This window comes from Opisthorchis viverrini (assembly GCF_000715545.1).
Source record: "Opisthorchis viverrini unplaced genomic scaffold opera_v5_20, whole genome shotgun sequence".
Lineage (NCBI taxonomy): Eukaryota > Metazoa > Platyhelminthes > Trematoda > Opisthorchiida > Opisthorchiidae > Opisthorchis > Opisthorchis viverrini.
In genome coordinates, this window is record NW_008751676.1 from 750,439 (window position 1) to 777,869 (window position 27,431).

Genomic DNA, 27,431 nt, shown 5'->3' on the forward strand with positions numbered 1-27,431 from the left:
CACTATCACCGATTCTCCCCAGTTGTCTGGGACAGACTCCTTTTCCCAAATGCAAGCAAACAGATCGGACAAGCGCTGACTGAGGACTTCACCCCCGTCTTTGAACAGTGCGGGTGGAAGGTAACCTACAACAAACATTCGAGGCACCTAAGCCACAAACACCTAATCAGACTGTCTGGACAGAAATCAAAAAGCACGAAAGCCACTGACATCGGTTAGCGGCCGTACAGTAGTAGCATCATTCTCTGAATATTTACTCAGCCGAAGCCTGAAACAAATTTGCTTTGCACATCCAGTGATAGATGCACCGAAGCTCGTTTGAAAAAAAACATTGATGCCTGTATGCGTTGCGCTGGTTTGTACGAACGAAAAAGAGCTGAACACGAAGCCCCTGTTGTTCTCAAACCAGGATAACAAAAATACTTACTGACTGCAGGACTTGATCAGCTATCCGATTATCTAGTTTCCACTACACATTGTCAGGTACAAGTACCCAGTTCGGATGTAATTTTTGAGGTGTTGACACAATTGACTGTTAGGACAAGGATGAATGAAATTAAGGACGCACAACCTCACTAACTTTTATGCCTTCCTGACACCAAGGTCTGTCATCTGGTTCGCACCAAGTGGTGGAGTGAATGTCCAAGCAGAGACAACACCGGCTACACCAACAATAATTCGATGAGACACGTCTGCTTTCAAACAACGTTTTTCCCATGCACAAAATCATGAATTCCAGAGACTCCGAACTATGTGCACCGGAAAATCCGGTAAGCATAGTGAAACATTGAAATACCGATCGGTGCGCTGCAGCATGCTGCAACGCCGTTTACGTACGGACGGTAGACTGTGTTACCAACAGCAACGTATGCAGTGATTTCGTCAGCACATCGATGCGCTATCTAGGCAAAAGTAAAACTCGGGGAACGAACTTGTTGTAGCACGCTAGTGCGGCGAAGTATGGTGGTACATAACTATCGGGGACAGCCGGATGTACGCATTGTGGATAATCTTTGATAGGTGAGAATCGACGGTCTGGTAGTGTCTTTGGTTTGGATGAACAAAAAAAGAACGGCAAATGTGAACACAATCTCATCCGATCCTTCGACTAGCCACAAGCAACATTTTTGTTTGGCGAAGGACAAAGACGCGCCACCGACATGTACCACCGCCCTGTTCCCCGAAAAACAGCATTTCACTACGTCAATTGCGAATCCGACGATCCCAACAACCGTTAATTACACACTGTGTATCGGGTTATTTCAGTGTTGTTAAGACGAGTAAGTTGGCGTAAACTGGACCTTATTTGTCAAGATTGCATGGTGTGGTCCCCACTGCGCCTGGTTGGGGAGACAGCGAAATATGGTGACTAATCAATGTCAATGGCGTTTTTGCGGTCAGTTTCTATCCAGAACGCCTAAATGAGCGTCTTGAGGTGTAGGCATTTCGGAATGATTGTAGTAAGCTAGCACAAACTCCCTAACCTGTTCACCTTTATTCTGTTCTTCACAATAAGGCATTCAAATAAGTGACTGAGAAAACTCGGCGAAATGACTAGTGGCAAGTTTCACTAAGGACTTCACGCATTCAGCATATCGGAATCTGATAAGGTGGAATGGATGGACCATCATCTACTCCTTGTTGGTAGGACTAACCGGAAAGCTTCGACAGAATATATGCCAGACACCACCGTCGTGCAATTCTGAGGGGCATACATTATCGCATAGAGAAGGGATGCTAATCAGGAAGAATCTTTTTAACTGCTATAAAGGTAACCAAGAAACTGAATAAGCCATGGTTCTTTCCAAAAACAATGTTTGCGTTGTATGTGGGGTAAAGTAGAAGCCGTAAGCTGCGACGATAAAGATAACAATAATGAGAAATTAGGGTTTACCGTTCATCTTCCATTTCCAAACTGGATTCGCTCTCGCTTAGCTGCCGCGATAAGGCCTCTCGTCGTTCCCGTTCCATTTGCAACAGTTTTCTCAGTCGGCGATTCTCTTCAACAGCTGAGCGCTCCTCTGATTCATACACAGGCATTTTGCTGGCGTTTTCTGCCTCCTGTTGCTCGAGAAGCTTTTTAAGATGCCCGACTTCCTCCCGCAGCTGGTTCACATAGGCTTCAGTAATAAAAGAGCTCCAGTTGGTCGGTTGCTCTGGTTTCGGGGGACCAACAGTTATTTTGGTACTATCTCCGGGGATTTTCTGTACAAAATTAGGTATCTTAGTTCGGCAAGGACTGGTAGAGCCACTGTGATCTGATAAAAAATAAAGATTTCACATTTAGGAATAAGCACATTTAAAATGAACATAAAGATGACCAATCACGAATTCATGTCAAATAATTTTGAGATGGCAAAAGAGAGAACCAGTCAATTCGCCGTTCGATCCGATTAGATTCACTGGTATTTTTCCGATGTGACAAATGGCATCCACGAAGGCCTCAACGCGCAAATTTGCGAGACGAAAACACACATCGAAGAGTAGGCCTTGGCTTATTTTAAGTCGCGGCCATATATACGTACAGCTGAATACTACTCCTGAATGAGTAATGCGCCGTGAAAAAGACATCCAGTGTGAGTTGCTCCTTCCCAATATTACTCTGCTGGCTCTTCCACTTGTACACCACCGATCCTTATCGAACTTCAAAGTTATTCACGCGCTAATTACGGGCCTTAATGAACAAATTACCAGTGTAGTCGGTGTTTCCAGCAGCCATACAAAAGAGAAGCAGGGACGCCATAAAATAAACAGTGCATAACACAGAAACCTCAGATCCACGAGGAAAGCGATCAGGAAAAGGGCAATCCTACTTTAGAATAACAAAAAAGCACAGGTGAGCATTATATCATAGCAAGATGCCATAAGTAGCATCGAACCAACATCTTCGCGAACCTTTCTCAACACAAGCCCAATATAGCAGACGAACGTTAGCTCGGCTGTCTGGCCAGGGAATAGAAGCATACAAACAACTAGGATCCGCCGCTCGGCAATCACGTGCAAAACGAATTGGGTGGGCTTTAACCCAGAAGGTGCGAAGAGCCTACTGTACTCTCTGCGAAATTTTCGCCGACAAGGGCTTGGAATTAAAACGAACGCTTTATTTAGACGGTGGTTTGGCATGTACAGTACACACGCCAAACGCCCTAACCTAACCTTGTTTGATACTCATCTTGTTCTGACTTATTGCTATGCAACGAATTACGAATACGCCGTAAGCAGCTCACGTCTGATAAGATACGAAAGCACCGGGGAAAATGTTTGAGAACAGATTCAGCCGGGTTAAGTGCATCTATTTCCCTACATTGCACAGTCAAGACCTATTAAGTACAGATGCCGGACAGACAGCCCAGTTTTAGTGCATAAACTATTAGTAGTGTGACCTGGAACTTGGTTCCCCGTGACAGTGTTCTTAAGGTGGCTTCGCGTGACCATGCGAGCTACGCTACGTTCTTGTGGAAGGTTTATATCCACTTCAGACTACCTCATCATTCGTGCTAGTTGCACATGAATGGAAATGTCAGTGAAGATACCTATGACGATAGTCTATAGACTAGTTAATTAAATCCTATTTAGAAGAACGAGGAGTGAATGTCTCGCTAAAAGTCGTGTCTGGTAGCCACAACTGCTTGTGCAAGTTTTCCACGTCCTGGGAGAAAGAAGAGTCTAATGATACTCTACCAGAACTTGCCCATGTCCCCGAAGAAACACAATGGCCGAACCCGTTTGACATTGGACAGCAAACGAGCGCACAAAGGGCTCAGTTAATCTCAATTTTGTTTGTGCTCCAAAGTGGCAAACCCTATTTCACAATGCCATCAGTTATTCCTCATTGTCTTGGCGACCGGCAACTGAAGATCATCCGGACTTGCTCCAATACATCACTAGCATCAGCAGCAACTTGACTATCTGCTAACATTCAGTGTTCTCTTCTGTTAAGCCGATGTGTTTAAAAGCAAATGGAACCAATATATCATAATGCCAATTAAATCTGCACATTCCTCCAAAAAGCAGTTGGTGTTTGCCCTTACGAACACCTACCGTAAAGAAAACTTGGTGCGTAATGGAGATGCGGTGATCAGACTAGCGTAGTCGCAAACGGTGGTTTAAGGATCGGTTGTCTTCAACAAACTAGATGACCAACTTACGAAAGTCTGTTAGTGATGAAAATCAGTCATACGGTTTACGTCAGTATGTCAGGTATGGACCGAATGCGTTGGTTCAATTTGCTACGGTTTCGTCCAGAAGCAGATTGGACGTAATGCCAGCCATGCATTGAAACAAGTGGTCTAGGTTCGAGTCGGTAGACCTCACTAGCGAAAGAGGAACCTAAGGAGTTTGTATTGAAAGTCATAAGCTTCAATTAGTGTCCGCCACTAGTTTGTACATGCTTGCTAGTGGTAACAGAGACTGATGAGTAAGTCCCAAGATCCAAGTTCATGAAGGACCCGAACGGATTAACTGATCGTGGCCCTCATACTTTGTTGCCAAATAATTAGCAGATCAACTTCAGGTCGTTTCCACCGGCTCGCGTAAGAAGGAACTGTGAGGTAACTTGTTCTCCGACCTGTAATTCATGAAGAACACAAGCTCTTCCTCCAAAAACCAATCGGCGAACCTCGGCATTGTTGAATCGATGTTCGCATCAGATATGGTCAACGCTTCGGGGACACCATTGTTAAACATTGGAAGTGTTTCGACGTCGTCGGTAGGTACTGGCTAGGTTTCTGATTCATAAAGCAATGTGGATGTTTCAGAAGTGTTGCGAACTTCACCCTTGACAGATAAGCTGATGTCACGGGGAGAGGAGTCGGCAGTTGCACTGGCCTCCTCGAAAGTGCTTTCGTGTCTTACTAGTCCAAGCTACAGCGCTTTGTGATACCGCCGAACGATTTGAAGGCTTCGCATGTATACCTGAATGCGCTATCGAATCAAGTTGGTTATTCAGGATATTTGCGATTCCGACAGATATGGTCCGTGAAGATCCAGATTGTTAGCACCCTAACAATCCGTGGGATTGCCCGAAACCATAGAGTTTTTAGGGTAGGCATTCCGTCACAGACACAAGCAAACCCGTCCAATACGACATAGAGAAAAGCAACATCATTTGAAGAAGTCGAATAACATACACAACAGGAACCACCTTGCTGAAACATAATCTAGTTAAGATACGTTATTTCCGAGACTTATAGTTCAGAGTTCTGAGTAATCTGAGGATAATTTGTTAAATGCAACCAGTGGCCGTTTTTCCCAACTTTGCCACAAGCTCAGACAGGTTCAGCGCTTCACCATCATGATCAAGATCAAATGCTCCAATTTAACGCCTAATGTGTGGATGTCAAACGATACGGTTCAAAACATTTCGCTAATTTTACGGTTGACAAATGTGCTCACAAACAACAAAAAAGGTTCCCGGCTTTCAAACTAGTAAAGCTAGTGGGACTGTGCAGTGTTTCATGGGCAAACACAAGTTACACACTATCAAGTCAATAAAAATAACTGTGACGTTTCCGAACGGGCTACTGCACCAACAGAGCAAATGAGATGGAATAATGAACAGTTCGTCAAGAATTCTAGTACATCATAAAGAGCATGGGTGAAATTTTCAAAAAGGAAACTACTCACAAGGTTGCTGAAAACTCTTCGACAGCCCACGACCGGTTTCACCCTTCTTGGGGCTCATCAGGTAGACGCGATCCCCGAGCTTCCGTCAACCTTATGTTCTACTTGAACCCAAATTAGACTGTTTTTGAGATATACACTAATTTGCAAATCAATTTGGTTTTTACGAGAGACTCAACTGAATCTCTCGTTTATGATATTCTACAATTGAATGTGCTGAAACATGAGGCGGCCTGTGTGAAGCACATTGAGTTGTAGAATATCATAAGCGAGAGAATCAGTTGAGTCTCTCGTGAAAACCAGATTGATTTGCAAATGAGTCTATTTCTCGAAAACATGGGTGATACTTCTGTAATGAATCCACATCCACGATGTTCGTCGGCTGGTTTTCTGTCAAACTCAACGATACGCTGAACACTGCATCCGTCCACACAAATCACATAGACTGTGCACAGTTCGACGTTGATAGATGGCTTTTCAAAATGGATTACCACGCACCGATCGAAAAACTTTCTGCTAAAGTCAGTATAGCGGCACAAATATAGGGAGGGACATAAGACCCAATAGGAAGTGAAATGCCACAGCTATACGCAGCAAAAAAACTGGTCTTCTCCAGGGCTCAGTCAAGTTCAGAACTAAAAACAATCGTATACCAACGCCTTGTGGTTAAAGTTCATCCTCACTAAAGGAAACTACTCACAAGGTTGCTGAAAACTCTTCGACAGCCCATGACCGGTTTCGCCCTTCTTGGGGCTCATCAGGTAGGCGCAGTCCCCGAGTTTCCGTCAACCTTATGATCTACTTGAACCCGAATTGCACTGTTTTCGAGAAATATAGTCATCTGAAAATCAATTTGGTTTTCATGGGAGACTCAATTGAATCTCTCGTTTATGATCCTCACTATACCGCGATCGCCAGAGACGAACAGCTGGTGCAATGTGAATACCACCGAGCACAAAAGAGGAGCAGTAAGCAGGCGGCTGGAACTGACCCATGAGTAAAACCAAGAAAAATCGACTGAGAGCGTAAATAAGCATACAGAATAAAAAGACGAAAACCGATTAATCGGCTGAGTGCTCTCCAAAATTTGTTTTTTTGGGAGGTTAACTTAAAAGGTTAGGGACCCTCAGATGAGGATGTATGATTCCGGAGAGCAACTCAGCGATAATCCTTGAATGGCGAATTTCGCCAGTAAACAAGTAAAGGACATTAGGACACAACCGTTATTTCCTGTCTCACAAGAATCAATTGCCCAGTTGGGTCGGGTGTGGATGTCAATGGTAGGGGTGACTAGAAAACCGTCGGAAATACTTTTTCCGAAATACTGACACATACCATAGTTATCAACGTCCATTGGACTTTGAGCGGTAGCCACATCTCCGGTATGAATCCGGTTAACTTCGTTTGTATTCGCGTTTGCGCTTGACTGCCTCACATCTCCTGATGACACATCTAACGCAGTTGAGACTCCGGAGTTTGGAATAGAGGATCGCACAGCGTCAGTAGTTGATCCTAAGGGGGCGGGGACGGTGCACAGAAGGGGAGAACTGGAAGAAACCGCCGCTGAAGGTGCGGACGAGGGTGCCCCGTGGTTGTGAAGTGAAGCCCGAAGACTTCCATGACCACTGCTGGTCGGTCGCGTAGTTGGAACATTTGGTGCAGAAGGAGCCATCGATACAGCAACGCAAGTAGGTACAACGTTGGTGTTGCCAGACGTACTCTGTTGGGTGCCACTGCCCAGACTTTGGTTACTTGAACTCCCGGATAGAAGAGCACCCAGTGATTCGAGTTTATCCTGCACACCAGTTGAACCAACAAAGAATCATGCCCAGTAAAATGAAGAAATATGCCGCGGGACGACTGATCCATTCAACCCCATACATCAACATGTATTGAGAGAAAACAATAGCTTATAGGGAACATTTATTGAGCTCATGCGCCACATGTGAATGAAACTCAGCTATAAGTCCAGCTAAGTCGGGTGATTCCCACTGCTAGAAAACACTTACCAGTTCGACTATTGAAAATGATGACCGGTTAAAGAAAACATTAGTGACGACGTTTACCACATACGCTTGAAAAGGAAGGCAATGTCGGTAGTCAAAACGCTTATCCAAATTCCCAGTCGTTGGGTCCTCCGTCAAGATCACTGGTAAACTAAGACAGATATTACAACTCCAAAATTATGAACGCGTGTGGCAAGGCCAATGGCTGGGCATAAACCACAGGCTTGGGCAACCTGGCAGTATCCCAGACCTCGTGTTACCTTTTGGTGGCATGGCAGTTAGGCACCGAAAGGATCCTACAGTTAAACGAATTTTAGCAGGCTTCTGATCAAATTATTTTGCGACAGTCGACCTGGGAGACGCTACTTATTGTTTTCAGCTCCGTGAAAACGCACGAAATCGGAGCGGCTGTCTTCGATTTGACCGAGGTATTCAATAGTTTTCATGTTGGTAATTGGCCACCTTGTAGCACATTGCGCCTGAGCCACTCCTATTTAGTAATTGTTCATTACCCTTTTGGCGCCCAGATGCCATGCCACATGAATGGTGCGCCAGGGCTGGGATACTGCCACGTTGCCCAAGTCTAGACAGCAGCAGTCGAGATGCCAGGGTTGGGTTCGAGACACGGACCTTGCCGTGAATATGCTTGCACCTTAACCACTGAGGCATCTCGGCCTACTCATTCCGACACCACTGAGGGCCATCTAGCAGTCTCTCATGTCAGACAACCTGTACTTGTAGATCACTGGCCCTGAAGCACATCAAAGCACCGCATCCTTCAATCTGTCATGCCAACCAAGAGGACTGTGCGGTTTCCAGTCAGCCATTCTACTGCAATTTATCATGTGAGGTCATATCCCGGCCGGATACCAGACCAGTGAAAACTATAGTACCTGTAGTTTCGGAGCAGTTTTTTAATCGTTTTTTACTTCATGCGGAAATCGCTGATCGTTGAGTGAACCAGACGCATATCCTGCACAGTAAATCGATGACTACTCAGTTTCAGTGGACGAGGGCTCCAGAAAGAAGAAACGTCGCAAATGCAACAGGAACTCAAGTTTCATCGATCCTAGTCGACGGCTTAGCTAGCCAGGGTGACTACATAGGACGGCTCAGTTCGTGCCATTGCTATGGCTTACGCACGAAAAGGCAGATGGGTGATAGTGCTTATTTTCATAAGGGGGCACTAGAATGAATGTGGTGGTCACGAGAACAGGTCGAAGAGAACATTTAGTGCAGCATAGCCCGTCAAAAAAAGTTTACTAGCTCTTATTCTTTGTCCCTTGAACATCGACCGAAAAACACCAACCAAAGAGCAGCAAGTGGGATTTCACCCCTGAACAAGTAGGGTTGACCACATTTTCATGTTTTCAGGAAGACAGGGAAGCGATCCACAACCTTGGCGTTCCTATATTTCCAAGGTCTGTTCTGTTTAACACGCCTGCTAAAACAACAAATACCCCACATGTTTGTGAACATAGTAAATTCTTCGTGATTTCAGACTTTGGAACTTGTGGTGACGTACGCGGTACTGTTTACGTGAATATGAAACTAATTATGGAAGGTCTACAAAAATCGGGTGCAGAATCACTTACTGGAGAGTACCTTGTCAGCCGGCAATATGCAGCCGTCATTTCGGTTGTCTTAGGGGAAAACAAATCATTGGCTTTTTGGATCAACTGGCATGCGCTTCACATGCGAAAAATGCAAGGTCATGCCGCTGGGTATACAGTCACGGAACAAGCCACTTGCAATGTAAAGAAAGACACTCGAATATGCGGGGCATTTTACACATTTTGGAAGTATTGGATCCGACTGTAGTGGCGGGTAAGATGAGTGCATAAAAACTCAAGAATCGGTTCTCGTCTGATTGATTGCGACATCAATTAGTGAGATCGCAGAAAAGTATGAAAGCGACGTAACCAACCAATCGACACGATGCTCCATTCACTTGGCTTGCAACGCTTCAAGGTTTTGTCCTTATTTTCTGTGCAGGCTGTTTGAATGGGACCCTGGAGATATGGGCATCTTCGAATGTCGGCAGCTGGCTAGAACCGTATCCATTTTCTCTCATATTGTAGTCTTTTCTGAAACTTCTCCAAGTAAATTATGGTCGTACGGCAGTGAAGCGTCGGTGTACAGAAGTGATGTTTTTTGTCCACTATGGTAGTGACATAATGTGGCCACGCGCCAGGACGGCGAAGCGGACTTCCATACCCGTAATCCAAAGGCCACAGTTGTGTGATGTGACGGGTAATGTAAAAGGCCTCCAATAAAGTAACTGGTTAGATACATAGTAGCTTCTCAGTGCTAACGCATAGCCATCCAGAATGACAGAAATACGCTTGGAGACAGTTGCTCAAGTTGCTTATTTGTGACCACAGCATGGTCTCTGTTCCTCTGTAATAAACAGCTGATTCCTCAGAAAGGCAACCACCAAAAAGTGTTCGAGCCAACAATGTCGAGAAACCAAGGGCTCTTACTTTTCTTAGCTTTCTAGTTTCTTTTCATTATATTAGTAGTTCAGGTTGGCATTCTAGGTATGAGATGCACGTTGAAGATTTGGTAAAATTAAGGTCCTTTCTCATACTTGATGAACTACTGAAACCTATGGATACAACTATTGTTATGTTAATCCATGTGAGAGATTCCCTCACACCATACTATGTGGAACACACCTGAAGCGTACGTTTCTCATTTTCCAATTTCTCCATCTTCTTCCATAGGCGATTAACCAAAGCCTCCTGTTCTTGTTCCAGTGCGTTCTCCAATTCGATTTTCTCCCTGCGCAATCGATCCAAACATTCCTGTTTATTATGCATATCCGTTTCCAACTTCTCGATTCGAAGTTTCAGCTTGCTTACCTAAAAGATGAGGAAATGAGTTGACTGACATAAAACTTAGCAATGAGGTAAGGTTCAGGAAGAGATGAAAAACGAAATGATTGCAAACATATGTGTCAGGATCAGTGACGGTAGAAGCGACCAATAGTGAATCCCGGAACGAGGGCAGACCAACTGTTCCTTATTGGGCATGGTTAAAGCCACCTATTCTAGGAAATTGACCGAGTAAGTAGTTTCGCGTGATAAGGGAATCTCTTCGAGTCTGTTAAGTTTTCTGGTGCACGTGTTCACGTTAAAAAGATTATCCGTATTCCGGCCTATTTACAACGTCAGCATCTCACAATAGGCCACAGTCTATGAACTTCTCGAGATAAGGGATTTCGCGAAATTTTGGTGGTTCAGGCAGTCACTGCATCAATTTTCTTAAAAACTTTGAACGCACTTCTTACTCCTCGTCTATTGGTGACAAACTGTCCTTTAAAAAATTTTTGGTCTACGTTTCAAGAGTGTCCTTTTAGGAAATTTTTGGGATTATAGCTAGGAAACATTTGGCTTTTGGTAGAAAAGTTTCATCAGGCTACGGTAGTAAGGTATTCGACTCGCCGAGTTTTAACGAAGACGGAGAACCAACCAGCAAGCTCTCTTTCGACTAGAACACTAGACTAGTGTTGAATCTCTATTAATAATGGTGTTATCGGTTGGTGCGGGTGCCCAGGTTTTCGGACCGATGGACTGAGATGAGTTAAAGCCGTCTTTATCGGGTTTCTATCCTTAGTCTTCCGGTTCATGGCGCTTCACTTTAAACTTCCACCTGGGTGTCACCGTCTGTCTGGTTTCATAGGTGTTATAGTGGAGTGAGATGACACGCATTTCGGTCAGCTTGAGCTATTTCTGCTGACGACCCCGTTCAAGTCAAAAGCCTGGCCTAGAACCACTCTCCACATGCTAACCAGTTGTACATCTTGTGTCCCATTCACAATGATCCGTCTTTTGACATCCGTCAAACGATCTATCCTATGGATATAAAATAATAGGAAGAGTGACTCTCGCCTAGCAACCGCGAATCTGACGGACTATGTACACTGCATTAGATAAAACTACCTTAATTACTTGATATTCGTGTTACTTTCACCTTCGTGTAATTCGAAGGTGGAGCGTATTTGGGACGTTGTATCAATCGTCAAGTCGGGAATAGGTCTGGCAGTTAGCTCGTGCAACAAAATTTAATTGACATATCGCAGTATCAAATCCCTTAAGTTTGAGTGACATTCAGTAGAAAAATAAGTCATTCACCAAACCGGAGGAGGCGAACAAATCTCGCCTTTAGTTTTCAAACACTTTTCCTACATGCACTTTGAATCCCCTTTAAACGCCCATAACAGCTCAAAATTCGAAATACTGCCTGGGGGTTGCTGGGAAGAACGTCCTTTAGAAGTGCAAGCTATCTTAACCTTAATAAGTATGTTGCACGACTCCGAATGCACTTCACAGACACAGTGTAAAGCACTGCTGCAAGACCAAACAAAGTCAAACTCATGCATCATGCTTTCAGATGAACAGATAGATATGGCAGAAAGGTTTACCTATGTTGACGACTGCATACTTGCCGGCTGACTAGCAAGATGAAATTAGTTCTCTAAAGGGCCAAAGGCGCCAGCATACATCCGACAGCACTGACGCCGAAATGAAATCAGTTTGGTTACTACATTACGAACTGCCCCAGTTTATGGACCTCACAAATGACTGTCCCGTGAAGCAAATGTTCGAAAAAGGTCTGTGTTCGACTACCGGAGTCCCCGAAGGTTTGCCAGGTCTTTTGAGAAAATTGTATCAGCAATGTTGATGAGTGCAACAAGGCCCTAGAAAGAGTAGCTCCCTTTCGACGGATCAGCTGGTCACACTGCAATCGTTACGCTACTTAATTTACGTACATCAGAGGACCCTTCACAACGCACGACAATTACCGTCCAGAATCAGCGGTGGTCGATCCAAGAATCGGTAATGAAACATGAAGGTCGTAGGTAAGTGTACGCAGAATGGCTCCTGTCGAGCCTTTGATATTAATAGTCGCGTTTGCATCCAAAACATCGGCCTGTCGGCTTACGATACCAATGCTGTCTATTCATCCATTTTTAGGTGACATCCAAATCAGTGCATTAGTTGGGTTGATATAGCGTGCCAAGCTTATCTATTCCCGAATGACATCCAAATCAGTGCATATAGCGTGCCAAGCTTATCTATTCCCGAATCGTTTCACATGCGCTTCAAACGTCTTCTGTTTCGTCCATATCTGGGGCATAATCGTCACAGTGGCAATATCGCATGGTTCTACCACGAGTGCACTGATTTGTTGTCAGCGTAGGTAGCAAAATCTCAGTACACGACCAGAAAAACGCTAAAGATGCATGGCTGCCTGCTTCATTTATTGCATAAAGCAACCTGCAGTTGGATGTTTCCAAACGTAGTCCAACCAAAAACGATAAATAGGGGATTGGGGTGTCCTTATTTACCGCCGCGTTGCAGAAACTAGGGTAGAGGTGTTTCCATCACAAATCAGCTGATTCCGTGATTCAACGAACGCTATAAGTATAGAAAGATAACATTAATGAATGAACCTGGAATCCAGGGGTGAGAACCAAGCATGCTAGCGTACAGCTAGTATTTGGTTCATGAAAAAAGGTCCATCGATCACAGCATAATGGAATGCTTCACATCTATGCTGATGACTGAATCACAGGCCCGTAGTATAGTACAGTAATTTTCGGACAACCAGTCAGCAAATTTTTGAAGGATTAAGGTATGTTGCCACAGGATCTTTATGGAAGCAATGCAATGATAGCGACTGGAAAGTGAACGGAAGACTGACAAGAGAGGATGTTTAGAACGCATGGAAACGGACTCCTTTATGTTAAGGCTGCCTTTGAAGACACCACAGCAAAATAGGAATACTTTTATCTGCCTAAGCCTCAAAAGTTGATGAAGGGTCGAAAATGCAATACGAAGTCGGTTGTTCTGTTGGTGGTAGGTTAGTTCGAATCATGCTGCCACAAAACTACTAAACTTGATAGTTCATCAGTAACCGGGATATCAAATGAAGATTACTCTCCTCCGAATGCAAATCAGCCCGTTACTCACTCTTTTCGCTCTGTAGCTGTTCGGGTTACAAGTGAAAAACTACTTTGATGTAAATAGAATGATAAATTTTCAGATGCTTCTAGGGTTAAAAACCCTGCTTCGCTGAAAACTCCTGCTTTCCTGGACTGGGACCTCATGACGATCTCAATAATGAGTGACTGTGACAGCCGTAGTGACATCATAGTTGGGGTCTTCAATATATGACTTCCCTACTTTATACTCAACAAAAACAACCAACTAGTTAGGAAGAGGAAACATACCTGGCACGGGATGAACGACATTTCATCAGTTGGAATGGCTGTGCTGAACTGTTGAGTGGATCCTATAATTTTAGTCCGCAACATATACAGATGCGAATGGATGTGAATGTTAATGTCATAGTTCAAAGGAGACCAACGCGTGGATTTAACATGTCAAACAGCATACCCATATGGTCCTAATTATCGAATCAACGGCTTTATGGTTGGACCGAATTTTTCAAAGAATGAGTTGGACAAGGTGGATCTTTCACGCAGATTGATGCACAGCTTTCCAATTAGCACATAATTCATATGTAAGTGATGTTACAGGACCATTCAACATCATTGTGTTCAAACACGGTGTCACGTTAAACAGAACTGGTTGCGATATTGAGTAGCACGCATAACCATTTAGCGAAAACGGACGATAATACAGCGTGTCTGGTGACTGCAGTGGTCCATGTGGGGGTTACGGGTAGCAAGGGTTCATCTTACTATTTAGGGGTTTTCTCCAAGCTAAGATTCACAGTGAGTTGCCATTCCGCTCCTCATCTCCTCCAGACACATCGAAAGCTCAGGACGGCCTATTCTATAAACCTCCCTCATAGGCAATTTGGAATTTCGATTGACAGTCCCCAGTACAAGCGACCTTAGGCGCTCCGCACCTACGAAGAACTAAGATAGTGCACTTCCACATTTTCCAGCTGTTTGAACTAAAGAGAAATGTGCCACTAATGTGATTTGGGCAATGAAACATAAACCCCCTTTGAAGTGCCACCTCTATAAGGAGCAATCTTTCAGAAATAAAAAGACCCTTGAGATGAGTGAAAACACTGAGTTTCAACAACAAAAAGTCAGCCCTGATTCGTGTTTAGAAACATTCTTTCGAACCTTTGCCAGATGCTGAACCAAGTGAAGGTAATGAAGACGAAGGATAGGAAATACCAACACAGACTAATTCAATACATGTCGAATTAACAAGAAAGGTGAAGAAACACAGGTTAAGATATTTTCATTTAGTCTAATATCATCAGTCGACAAAGTGGGGGAACAGTAAATGCAAGTGAATGCGAAGTCAGGTAATGCAAGATATGGCAAAGGTCAGTGTCGTACCACAGAAGGATTCAGTCAACAGCATCTGTGCGTATGAAACCAGTTTGTTCATCTTCACCAATGAAACAGTAAATCCTAGTATTAAGGGACTTGACTGCAAATGAATGGGTTCAACCAAATGACCGTCGCTTAGATTTGCTTGTAAACTGTTGATAGTTTCTTGCCATCAAAAGGCACGGAGGAAGGTTAGATCACTTTAGATGGATAGGGAACCGGTGTACGGTGATTAGGATTGCAAATCGCCGCGACTTGTAATAGAATAAAAACATGCTGAAACGTTAGTTTGTGTACCATCACCAGCACAACAGAGAAAGGGCAACACCTTTCCTCAAAAAAGGGGGTGTGGGCCCAGTAAGTCTGCTGAGCACAAAGCGGAAGCCGCGCAGCGAAATGCACCTTCAGACATGACAAAGAAACCGGAGTTTTACCATGCACGCACGAACTGCTGGCTGAAGAGGCATTGCTACTGTCCGCAGCTGTCTAAATCGCCTAGATGTGGCGGCATCCACCCTTTTTAATAAAGGAACTAGCGAGCTTCCCCGCCAGTACACTAAGCTGATTACAACCTCTCGTAGAGAATAATTACTATCGATTCAATCGGAGGCTGCAAGCGTTAGCGCAGTTTTCAAATCTGGAAACAAACACATTCCTGGAAAGTACCGATGGGTTACTTCAATTTGTGTAGCCTGCAATGCCGCAGAAGGAATCATAGCTAGTTGGGTGCATCAACATTTGGCGAAGAATAACTTGATTCGTTCTCACCAATATGGACTTCACCAAAACCAATCCTGTCTAATCCTGTCAAGCCCACAAAAATCGGGTTGGCGCGTCGGCCAGAGGTATGCTTGTTTGCATACGTATATCTTTTAGCAAGCTTATGTTAGCAGCTTTTAAAAATATGTGCCACACACGCCCGCCCATGTCCAGGGTAAGGTGAACGAGCAGCATCTTCCTGTATACCCGGAGAATCACAGAGTACGGTGCAAAGGCTGCCACAAATCTGGTAGACCGGTTACAGAACGTGAGGTATGAAGAGAGAATGGAGCTCATGAACTTATCCCCTCAACAGTATGATCAAGCTAGAGATCGCCTGATTACCTCACGATCAGTAATAGGAGGAGGATTTTGTCAGAGAGATACTTGGCAATATGTTCTCATTTCACGCAGAAAGGTAGCTGTCTCGCGCACAGACACATGACCAAATAAGGACCTGATACCACTGGCTGGAGTAACAGAGCGGCAGAGTAATCGAATGTATTTCAAACAAAATGGCCCGACACGCGCCAAATTATGTGATAGGCTTCAATCAAATCACTCAGTCTGATAACTCACCTCTATTGATTACCAAGCACATTTTAGTGACAGGTCACTCGGTTGACCCAACTCGGTCGTTTACAGTCGTTGCTCTCTTCGAAAACTCCAGAGAACTAGCAATCAATGAAACTCTACCGTTGAAAATGAACAAACCAGCTTTACGTGCACATAGCCTGTTTACATAAATCATCTGTCAGACACGGTATGAAACTCCACCCGAAATTCGTGGCACATGACTCTGTACGTTTCTTTCGATGTTCTTACCATGCCATCTAACGAGTAAGCTTTACCTTGTCGACTAATGAAAGTAAATAAAACGGTCACACCTCATCGGCCGTCCTGCAGGTAATCCCTTATCATTAAGCGGATCAAGGGACACGAGAATGGAAGTCATCGAGTTCCCGCTGCGTTCATTCATCTATACTAACGTCTTCGTCATTCGCTGTTTAGTAGCTAGTAGTTAAGCTCAAATGCGTAGCTACCCAAACGGCAGGGACAACCACTACACAAGTGTATAATATTACACTAATTTCCTCAGTCACGGTAATGAGATTATTGAGTGAAGTGCCCCCAAAGAGACCTCTGTGTCCAGTCTCCGCGAAGGCAAGTAAAAAACTCAATTTTCTGGAGTTTCAACCGAGTCTTTTCGTAATTAGTCGAACACACAATGCTTGACGGGGCAGTCAGTTTCTGTTTAATTCGGGGCGAGACAGATTTGGCCACACCGGTTACCTATAATTCACATTGCCGGTACTGACGAATGAGCTTGTCAAATGAACTCACAATAGGAAGAAATGGCTCCACAGTTGACATGAACGGTAGTGAACCATTAAGCGTAGACTCAACGGTAGTTGGTCCAGTCGTTTCAACACTAGAAATTCATGAAACTGATGACAGGGTGAATCTTTACACGACTGCACAGTTACATACCTGTTAAGCCGGTCGTCATGGTCCAGGAACTTAATATGATTGCTTCACACGAAAGGAGACACTACTGCCTCCCAAAAATGAAATACGGACAGTTCGGCTCAATCGTAAAGGACTTCATTGAATACCGCTTAATGGAAACAAAGTTGTTTGGGGTAGTAAGTGAAAGGATGAGATCATCATCACGAAATAGCGAAGCCGCAGGAATTTTGCTGAAGCCAGGAGTGTCGTGGCCTTGGGTAGTAGATGGCGGACGCAGACCGATCACTAGTTAAATAACCTCTACTCGTTGATCAATGTGACAAAAGGCTTCCTTTCCTTACTCGCCATTTGAAAGTGGCTAGACAAGACAATTCAGCCTCTCGTCGGGGAATATTTGGAGGACTGAAGGAATATTAGAATGACGGTTACAGTAACCCAATAAAGTCGTGTTGTTTAACTCTGAAATGATGCACACATTGAAAGACTTTGGGGGCACCCTTACCTCGGACTGACAAACATGAGGGAGATTATTCTACCTCCAACTGGCTCTCAGAACTGTATGATATTGAAGACAAGTCCTGAGTACTAAATTAACCATAAATATCATATGTAATAAGGAATGTCAATGAAATGGACAGACTCCCGATCAAATTTCGTGAACAAAAACACATACTAATATGATTTACATGCGTATCTGGATCCTGATACCTGATTCCCACGATTCGAATTCCCAAATCAACAGAGTGACCCTAACAGGATTTATTGTGCGCAGTCCACAGCCGAACGTCCGTACAACCGGCAATAATAGTTCAAGTGGCACTGAACTACGGTCGATTAACAACAGAGTTCATAATTAAACTGAGCGAATAGTGCGTACTCGTATGGTGGTGTGTGGGTAGATGCGAATGCGTGCTTGTAATTACAACACTTTATAACATGCTCATACCACACCACGTATACCAAGCAAAAAAAAGGTCGTGGCACAAATAAACCAACAACAGAAAATCATATGGAAACACTATAATGTTACGCAGGTAAGTTGAATGCTAGATATTCCTGCTTGCTCACGTTGCGGTATGAGCTGATAGGTACGCTTTCGGCCCGCGTAGCAGAAAGGTTCCATCTTCGTGATAAATACAAATCGAGTGTTCTGCTAATCAAACCGTGCACAACAGCACGTTAACGACTCAGACTATTTGGTCCCATTTGGAAGCCGGACTGCATATTTCATCGGCATATGACGCGAAAGTGAATACCTTACTGTTGAATATCATTTGATTCACAACACTTATAAAACATGGGAGCCTTGGCATATTACAAAATCCACGCTTAAATTGTATATTAGCTAATGTTCTTTACGTATCCGCGTCATTGGACAAGGACCAGTCAAACTCTTCAAACGGGTACGAAATCGGAAATGCCAAATAACGTCGTTACGAGTTTGAAACGCGGCATAAAAGCGCACCAATTCGTGGGCTTTCGCAGAAGACGGACATTCAAACCTCAAGAAGCATAATGCGTTTACTTCCCGATTTGAAGGAAAATCTCAAACGAGGTCAACGAGTTCAATCTGAGTCGCAAACATTGTCCAAACTCAAATTATGAGTCAGCGAACAACCATATAGCGAAAATGAGTAGGCCGACCTTCACCTGAGGAGCGATCTCCAGAAGGGACCACTATAATCAGTTCTCACGGTCACTCCTTATAAGAAATATCAACGAACCTGGAACATTTACTTTGGATGATGTGGGAAATTCTATACCACTCACAAAACGCTACCTGAAACATCCGGAGGTAAACCCGATTTGAACGGATTTCGCTGGACTGGAGATAGTGGTCTGCTCCAGAATAAGGATAGGTCGAAAATCAGACTGCTGTGACCTTACTATGGCTGAAGTAACATTATTATTCACAAGACAAAGGACTGGCTTGGAAGAATACGACTTAACTGAAGGATCCTACAGGAAGACCGAAAGCAACGAATTACCTGATCTTCTTGTTCGCGAGCTAACGTACGCTCGAGGGCCACTTTTTCTTGTCGTAATTGTGTGAATTTGCGATTAAGTTCGTTTGTAAGACATTCCTCTTCTTGTTCATAATTGATAGCTAGGGATTCCTTCTCTTTCTTCAACTCCGTGATCTTTTTCAGCAGAGTATTACTGATGTACTCTTCTTCCTGTTCCGCCCTCGCTTGCTAGAAAGATAGTGAGTAACAAAAAATCATGGATTATGAACCTACGATATTGACGCTGTTCTGTCGAAGCTGTTGATTTACTTCGTTCAGTCCCCTGATTTTCAACTTTAGCGTTTCTATTTCGGTCTTCAAAACTCGGTTCTCCTGTTGCAAAGATTCCACTCGGTGGCATAGTTGTTCGTTGGTTGCAATATTCTCCTTGATGCCATCAACTGAGCTAGTATCTGACTCGAGATCAACTTCAGAAGTGTTGTCCAGCATCATCAATCCTACAGTGTAGTGTGGCACACAAGGAAAGTCACGTGTCGGGTAAGCCTAGAGAAAACCTAGAACGAATTTATACGCCAAATAATGATGAACGAAGAAAGTCAATGAAGGCGGACGGAAAACATCACTCAGAAAGAGTACTATGCACAAAATAAAAATTGCGATTAAGGTGCACTGATAAATCATCAAACAAGCCGTAAAGGAAACAGATATACTCATGCTAAAAGACAGGAGATCGGACGCGATATTCCACCTCTTCCAAGAGAGAGCACTCAGAGCAAATAGTTGTACTTTTAATTAGCGGAGTGGGTCATTAATTCCGTTGGCGGCAGCGCTTACGAATTAAGCGGTAAAACCGCATACATCGGATCGTTTCTGCTAGACATGGCAGCAGGATAATTTTAGTTACACATAAGTGAGTGGTGCGTGACAACGGAAAATCGCAGCGGAAAAATACGCGGTGGTGCCAGGCAATACTTGCAACAAACGGGAATCCTTAGCATATCACAGAAGAAACCATCCTTCCCAATTTCGCCAAAAACAATTTCTGTGCCATGATGAATTATCGTCACCATCAGCTGTAAAAACCGCGCATGTCCCACATAGCGGTTACAACTGTCACTGATTGGGGAGTTGTGAATTGTGGGAGACACTTTGAAAACACACACCACTGAGGAAACGACTGGGACGTGTCTGAACATGTCCCCAATCATTGATGTATCCCGTATCGAGGAGTGGTGTCTCAGTGCGAATTTAACGACCAGAAAGTCCATTGTTCGAACCCGGCCTCTACCGCTCGACTCCCCTGTCTAGACTTGGGAAACCTGGCAGTATCCCAGCCCTCGTGCAACCTTCGGGTGACATGGCAGTTAGGCACCGAAAGGGTGCTACAGCTGAACGATTTCTTTCTACACACTTCGCTGTTAAGTCATTGCTTGATCTCCCCTGGCCCGTTTCTATCCTCTGGAGGTTACGCGAAAAGAGCGAGGAAGTCGGTCAACTGGCATACGGAGCACGTGACAAAGCCAGGCCAAATTATGGTGTGCGATTAATTCATCCATCGTGGGTGAGTTATTTCTTCCGAAAACCATTCAACGTACTTCAGCACTACTAGTCAAGTGTTCTCACCAGACTCGCTCAATGCTCCGAAGAAATCGATGGTCGACCACGAAAAACTTGACGTCCTCAGCGCAAAGCAGCCAGGTTTCTGGCTCGCATAATAATACAAGCATCATAGGACTGAAAACTCGATCCATGACGGACAACCTGATGTCGCGCCTACACCACAAATGATTGGGGTTCACGCAGGCTTCTTTGGTCTTCCAAATCCAGATGGGAATATCAGCTTGCAGATGTGAAGAGCACGCCAAATCATGAGAAAGAATTATTTAGATTATCTAATATTCCATCCATTACCACAAGCTCATATCCAAGAAGAGCTATGTCATCTGCATACTAGATAGCTGTAACCGGAGGCCCGGAAGTGCTTCAAACCCACAGGCATTAGAGGCTGACAGTGAGCCTATCATAATCGCATCAAAGATGAAATTGAAGAGGAAAAATTACCACTATCATCAATGAAAGCGTGAAATCAGTATTCAACAATGATGCTCCGCTGCCGTAAAATCATGATTTATTTGGACGCCTTATTGTGAAGAATAAAAGTAGACGGGGAAGGGACACAGTGCGAGCCTACCACAATCATTCACAGGTGCCCACACTTCCAGACACCCATTCAGGTAACCTGGATAGAAACTGACAACAAGGACGCAACTAACATCGCTTAGTAGCCACATCCTGCAGCGCTTCCAACCAAGCACAGTGGGGATCGAGCAGTCCCCATCCTGAATAGCGAGTGGCACCGAATAGACCCAGACGTTCCGTAATCTTTTTCATATCTCTCTGCCAAGTCAAGAGATCACCACCTCTCTCCTTCCGCCACTCTGAATTGAGGAAGGAAAACTACACTCTCTTCAGTATAAGCAATATGTGGCATAACGAACGCAGCTTCTGGTGCTAGACACATTCTTCAAGGGAAGGCAGCGTTGCACAACCGAAAACTTGCTTTCTAACTGTCTTGTTACGGATCCGCCGACACAAACCTACATGAGCTATGGTTCTGAGAGAACGGTTATCAAACAGCTGAAGATGTCTCATTTCCACTGCTGGAGCAGGCTAAGTCTCAGAGTCATACAACAAAACAGCCCACACTGTAGCCTGATACACACGTCCCATGAGATTCGGGGGTTTACCATTCTGACACCACAGGTGTCTCAAATTAGCAAACGCGACCCGAGCCTTGCAGATTCGTGCATTCACCTCATTTGTCACACTACAATCAGAACTAATACAACTCCCAAGATACGTAAAACGCTCCACAACTTCCGGTAAGTCTCCCTGCACGTCCACGAGCACGACCTTATACACTGTGGGTGCAAAGTGCACGCCAAAGGACAGGATGACTCTGCTCAGTTCATGCAAAAACACCCGCGCCTTTTCCTCGTCTTCGAAGACGAGAGCGATGTCGCCTGCATATTTCAAGGTTTTCGTCAGAAGTTATTTGAACTTCGGGGTTTGAAGCATTTGTTTCATTATCTCGTCCGTTGCGAAATTAAATAGAAGTGGAGAGAATGGACATCCCTGAAAGACACTGCTTTGTGTATGAAGGCTTTTTTTAGAGCTCTTCGCATACTCTCACACGTCCGGAAGTCTGAGAATACAAAGACCGTATTATGTCCACGAACTTCCGAGGCATTCTTTGCTAGATACGCGTGTCAAGGAGAACAGACCAGCCAAATGAGTTGAATGCGCCTTAGAAATCCAACAATACTAAAATGGTGGGTAGTTTGCATGTACGGTGTTGTTCAAAGAAAAAAAGCCAGTAAAATGGAAAGCATCGACCGTGACCTCAATCTTTAAAAAAGGTGCGAGATTGTTACATGAAAACCACCACGGCATTACGGGTGTTACCTGATATTTAGTTTCGCGGGTTGATAAATTATTCTGAGAGGCAGATTAGTGAGAATCAAGCTGGCTTTTGTTCTAGCCGAGGGTGCGTCGATTATAGCATTGTTTCGAAACAAGTTCCTGAACAGCGCCAATCTTTCGAAAGATGGTCGTTCTTGATCTGAAGGCTGCTTTTCTCTGTAAAGCACCACACACTACGGCTGTGTCTGGTGATCGAGAGTATTCCTCCAAAATTTTTATCTTATTGTGTACGAAAACAGATGGTCGGTGAAGGCATGCAGTAAGTTGCGCCCGAGTTTATAACGCCGTATTGTAGGGCAAGGCTGCCCTTTCTCACAATTCTTCTCTAACTTCGTTATTGACCTGATGCTTGAGTCTTCTTGGCCTGTCTCTGAAACCACTGGGATTGAAACACGCTCGGATGCTCACTCACAGATATTGAACGCGGATGATAACGTCGCCCTTGGTTCTGGTCACGCAAAAATGCAAGCCATTTAGATCATCTAAATACTTCTGTTGCACAGTTCAGTATGACCTTTACATCTGGAAAGTGTGGTAAGGTGCTGTTACAGAACTGGCTGGATTAAACCCAAACCTCCAGTTTGCAGGCCAGCCAATCAACTTGGTAGGCAAATTTATTCACCTGCGCAGTTGTGTGGGTTACGATGGAATAACTAGAAACACTACCAATTTTCCAGTTAGGAATGCCAACGAAGCTTTTGCCGACCTGAGCCCTGTGACGCCAGTGTGACATCATCGATACTTCCGAAGCAGTGGTCGGTCTGGTGGGAACATCGGATTAGCAACCCTGAGGTACATTGAATAGTTTGAGGTCTCCTAAAATGGATGAGATATGTTTCACAGGCCACGCTGTTTAGGATATTTGCCTGTTGCACATCTGCTCTGTTTTCTCAAAGCGTTTCATTGTTGATTGCTAAATCACTTTCTCGCTTCAGCTTAGTGTCAAAGATTCGGGTGAATAAAGCGTAGTTTCTGCGCCTCCAGGAATTCCGTTCTCACCCTGAGCGTTATCGCACTCCATTCCTCGTCAAACACAACAATTTCTTCATCAAAAATTTTCAGCTAACAATGGACCGATTCTTACGTCCTGAACAGTTTGATACCGATCCTAATGCTGTGCTTGCGCAACCTGGCAGTATTCCAGTCTGAAAAGCATGAAAAGCTGCAAGGATTATGAATCAGCTATTGCAACCTTGCGAAAAATTCGTGTACAACCGAAAATGAAATTTCCGCTCAGCACCTTCTGAATGCTTGTAGGCGAGATGAAGATCATACAGCAAGCATTGAGGAAAGTGTTCAGCCATGAAGTTGTACCAACTGTTTTGGTCACTGAAAACGGCACAAACTTCACTGCGAAATTCCTCGGATTGGTTAAAAGGTCTTGGATGTCGACATCTGTTTACTGCTCTGCGACATCCCCAGTCGAATGGACTTGCTGAAAATTTTGTCCGAACACTTAAGTCTGTCATTAATTCACTCTCTCCTACTACTTTTGTGGAATTGGACCGTGGGATTGATCATTTTCTAGGGCAATACAGGAACGCCGTTCATTCCGTTACTGGGAAGAGTCCCGCGCTTCTATTTAAATCTTGTTCGTTGCGTACAAGTCTTGACTGTGCCAAAACGGCTGATGTTACATTTTTCAAGGGTAATTATTTACGACCTGCTACAGGATCAGTACTTTTATCAAATGGCAAACGAATGGTCACAATTCTCGATTTGGATGATCTCTCTTGTCATCGGAGACACATTGACCAGGTTGAGTTCAATACCAGAGGTCAGTCTGTCAACGGCACTCCTGCTGTTTCAAATACTAATGAATCCTTTGTAGATGATCTTATGGTATCTGAACAAAACGTATCTGAAGAACACACGACCTTGAAGAGTCTGAAGTTTCCATTCCAAGAAGATCCGAAAGATTGCGGTCAAGACCACCATTGGACTATAAACATCCACACGCTCATTCAAGGTGTGGCGGATGTGATGAACATGACTGATACTCTATTCATTGCTCTATTCATTATTCTCTTGTTTTAATATTCCATATGCTGTACATATTCGCCAACTCGAATACATACGTGCTGGTCGTTACGCTTCGCTGAAATCTGGATTTCTAGATCGTCTGGTTATACCGATATACGTACGAAACTTAATTCTCACAGTACAGTGAAGGTAGACAAATTCTGTAGCCTTATACTGATCACCAGTTGCTCCTCAGAATAACTGGGTTTAGGTGCAGGGGATCTGTTGGGGAAATCAGTGCCTCCAAAACCCGGGTTGGAGCAACTGCTGGCTGGCGTGGTCATCGATGACAGTCTCTTCCGGGGCCGCAACGACCGCATCGCAGATGGAATTAATCGGGACATCTGTCAAACCCAGAAGATTAAACCAGTTGAGAGCAAGAAAAATCGCTTCGGCGGTCACGTAACACAACCCAGTGAATGTCATTCCCGTGAATGAGACACAGCATTTCAATTCTCCGGAAAGTCGCAACTCACCACCATAGGCACTGATGGTAGTTCTGCAGGACCGTCGGACAGGAGGTCGCCCAAGCATGTTCCAAAGTTTCTCCGATATAAGAGTGATGTCCGAAGCAGTGTCCAACTGCAGTCGGATCAAACGTCCATTGACCAGGACAGTGAGGAACTTCTGGTGAGATTGGGAACTGACTTGAAACGTTGCCAGCAGACTCAAAGTGGAGTTCATCGGCTTGGAATTCTGGAGACGTGGTTTCTGCTTGAGGGCGCCACGGGATGTACTGGATGACCGTGCCTGAGAGTATCCGTCTTTGTAACCCATGGTCTTGCATTGTCGGCACCGATGTTACTACTTGTAAGGGCAAAGTCTGACGAAGTGCCAAGCCCCGCAGTAACAGGGATGAGGGCTTCTTCTTTGGGACATTCTGTTGACTGGCTGTGGCTCTCCACCGGTGGCTGTTAGCCACATGATCCTATTGGGTCACCGGTGGCTTGCACTTGGCGACCACCAGGTTACGAGGGGCTGACGTTTCATGCTGGCAAGGAACAGTCGGCTTTCCGAGCACAACTGGATGAGTCGCTCTCTGTTGTCGAGTATCGACTCCGAATCGACCATCCAAATGTGCTTCCAAAGTGTTCGGATGACCGGCCGAATTTATACCACCTTCAAGGATGGCAATAACAGCGCTTCTCGTTCGCCGAATGAGCCCGAATAGATCACACTTCCAGGCGCTAAGGCATATGGAGCCGAAATGCTCTTAGACAGTTCGCCCAGAAACAACATAGCCAGACGACATAAGACTTCTCGGGTGTAATTTCGCCGAAATTAAAACAACATTAAATAATCCAAATAATTCTGCTTTATGTTTCGGTATCCGCTTCACACAGGAAAAATGTAGAGTGCTACTGCAAGACTTGTCAGAGTCAAACAGTTTCGGCCCAGTTTTTCAGTTCGCAACCGACGTGAATGTTTGCAGCCTCTACACCTATGTTCCCTGGAAGTTCCTCGTCAGTGGCCTAGTGTGTGATGAATTTTAGATCACATTGGAGTCCCTGTTGGTGTTCAGCCGTGTGAACCTCGCTCAAGGCTGAGTCAATGGACAACATAAGTGCAGTTCAGTTCACTTCGTCAGTTACGAACCGTGTACCGAAGTGTAGTAGCTGATTCGACGCGCCAGAGTTTGCGCGTGTGCGTGCCCGTTCGTTGTCTCACCATTGATCTGGCGTGTGACTTGAGTGGTTGATTGAGTGCATCCGATTGATTTACTTAGGTGAGCGTTGTGGGTTGACTGGATATGGACTCAGTTGTTTGCATACCCGTCACGAAAGCGGACCAGTGGGCCACGTGTACACAATACACCCGTGTCACTGCTTATGTCTTTTCCTGACTCACTGCGAACTACAATACGACGCATAATGGCTCACAGAGAACAAAAAGATAGTCGTTTAGCTGTAACACAATTTCGGTGCCTGATTGCCATACCATCCGAAGGGGGAACAGGGACAGGGATGGTGCCAGGTTGACCAAACCTAGACAGGAGAAGTCGAGACGCATGGGTCGGGTTCGAACCACGGACCTTCCGCTCAGTAGCTTCGCACTATAGCTAATGAGCCATCTCACGGAGAATTGGGAAAATAAATGAACGATAGTCACTCGCTGGATACTTTGGCCAAGTTAGTTCACTGACGTTTAACGGTTCTGTTTGTTCGGCATGGCAGGGAGTGAGTGCTACGCAGTGGTGATATCTTTGTTGAATGAGTGCCATTGGTTGCGTGACAATCATATCAATTAGGGTCGCTAACCATTAGTTTAGTCTCGTTCCGAGGTCCCCATCCGGGTGGGCGGCAGAATTTAAATGGACTGTAATGGACAGTACTGCGTAAGTCGACCCTGAGTCGACTCATTCCAATACATGTCTGGATGAACAAAGCTTTGCGAAGGTCTTCTGGCATACGAAATACACAACCTAATCAATAGGACCTGTGGAGTGTGACCAGCTGATCTATCGAGGGAAAACTACCAGTTGGCGTACCGCAGCATTACTGATCTGATGTTTCAACTAGATCCGCGTAATTTTTCGGGGGTGTACATGGCTAAATACAGAGAACTTCGGTTTTCCACACCCGGCAGACACAACTCTGATCCACAAAATAAATGTAACAGTAATAATAACTCGGCCGTAACACCCTTTCGGTGTCTGACTGCCATGCCAACCCAGGGAGGTACATCATCATCATCATCATCATCAGTGACAGCAATATCAGTGTTGGCACTGATGCTTCACTGCCGTACAACCATAAAGTTCGTTTAGTTATATATATA

The 27,431-nt window shown here is 44.6% G+C and overlaps 1 protein-coding gene across 1 annotated transcript in view; it reads right to left on the reverse strand.

The window, feature by feature from the left end:
* T265_01803 (hypothetical protein) overlaps window positions 1–19,691 on the reverse strand; it is a gene marked incomplete at both ends in the record, with an annotated part of 22,765 nt that extends 3,074 nt beyond the window's left edge. The window contains 5 exons of the mRNA XM_009165913.1: window positions 1,895–2,258; window positions 6,958–7,417; window positions 10,307–10,492; window positions 19,170–19,376; window positions 19,422–19,691. Coding sequence (XP_009164177.1) covers window positions 1,895–2,258; window positions 6,958–7,417; window positions 10,307–10,492; window positions 19,170–19,376; window positions 19,422–19,640 — 1,436 coding nt within the window. The remainder of the gene's footprint in view (window positions 1–1,894; window positions 2,259–6,957; window positions 7,418–10,306; window positions 10,493–19,169; window positions 19,377–19,421) is intronic.
* Between the last annotated feature and the right edge of the window lie 7,740 nt (window positions 19,692–27,431).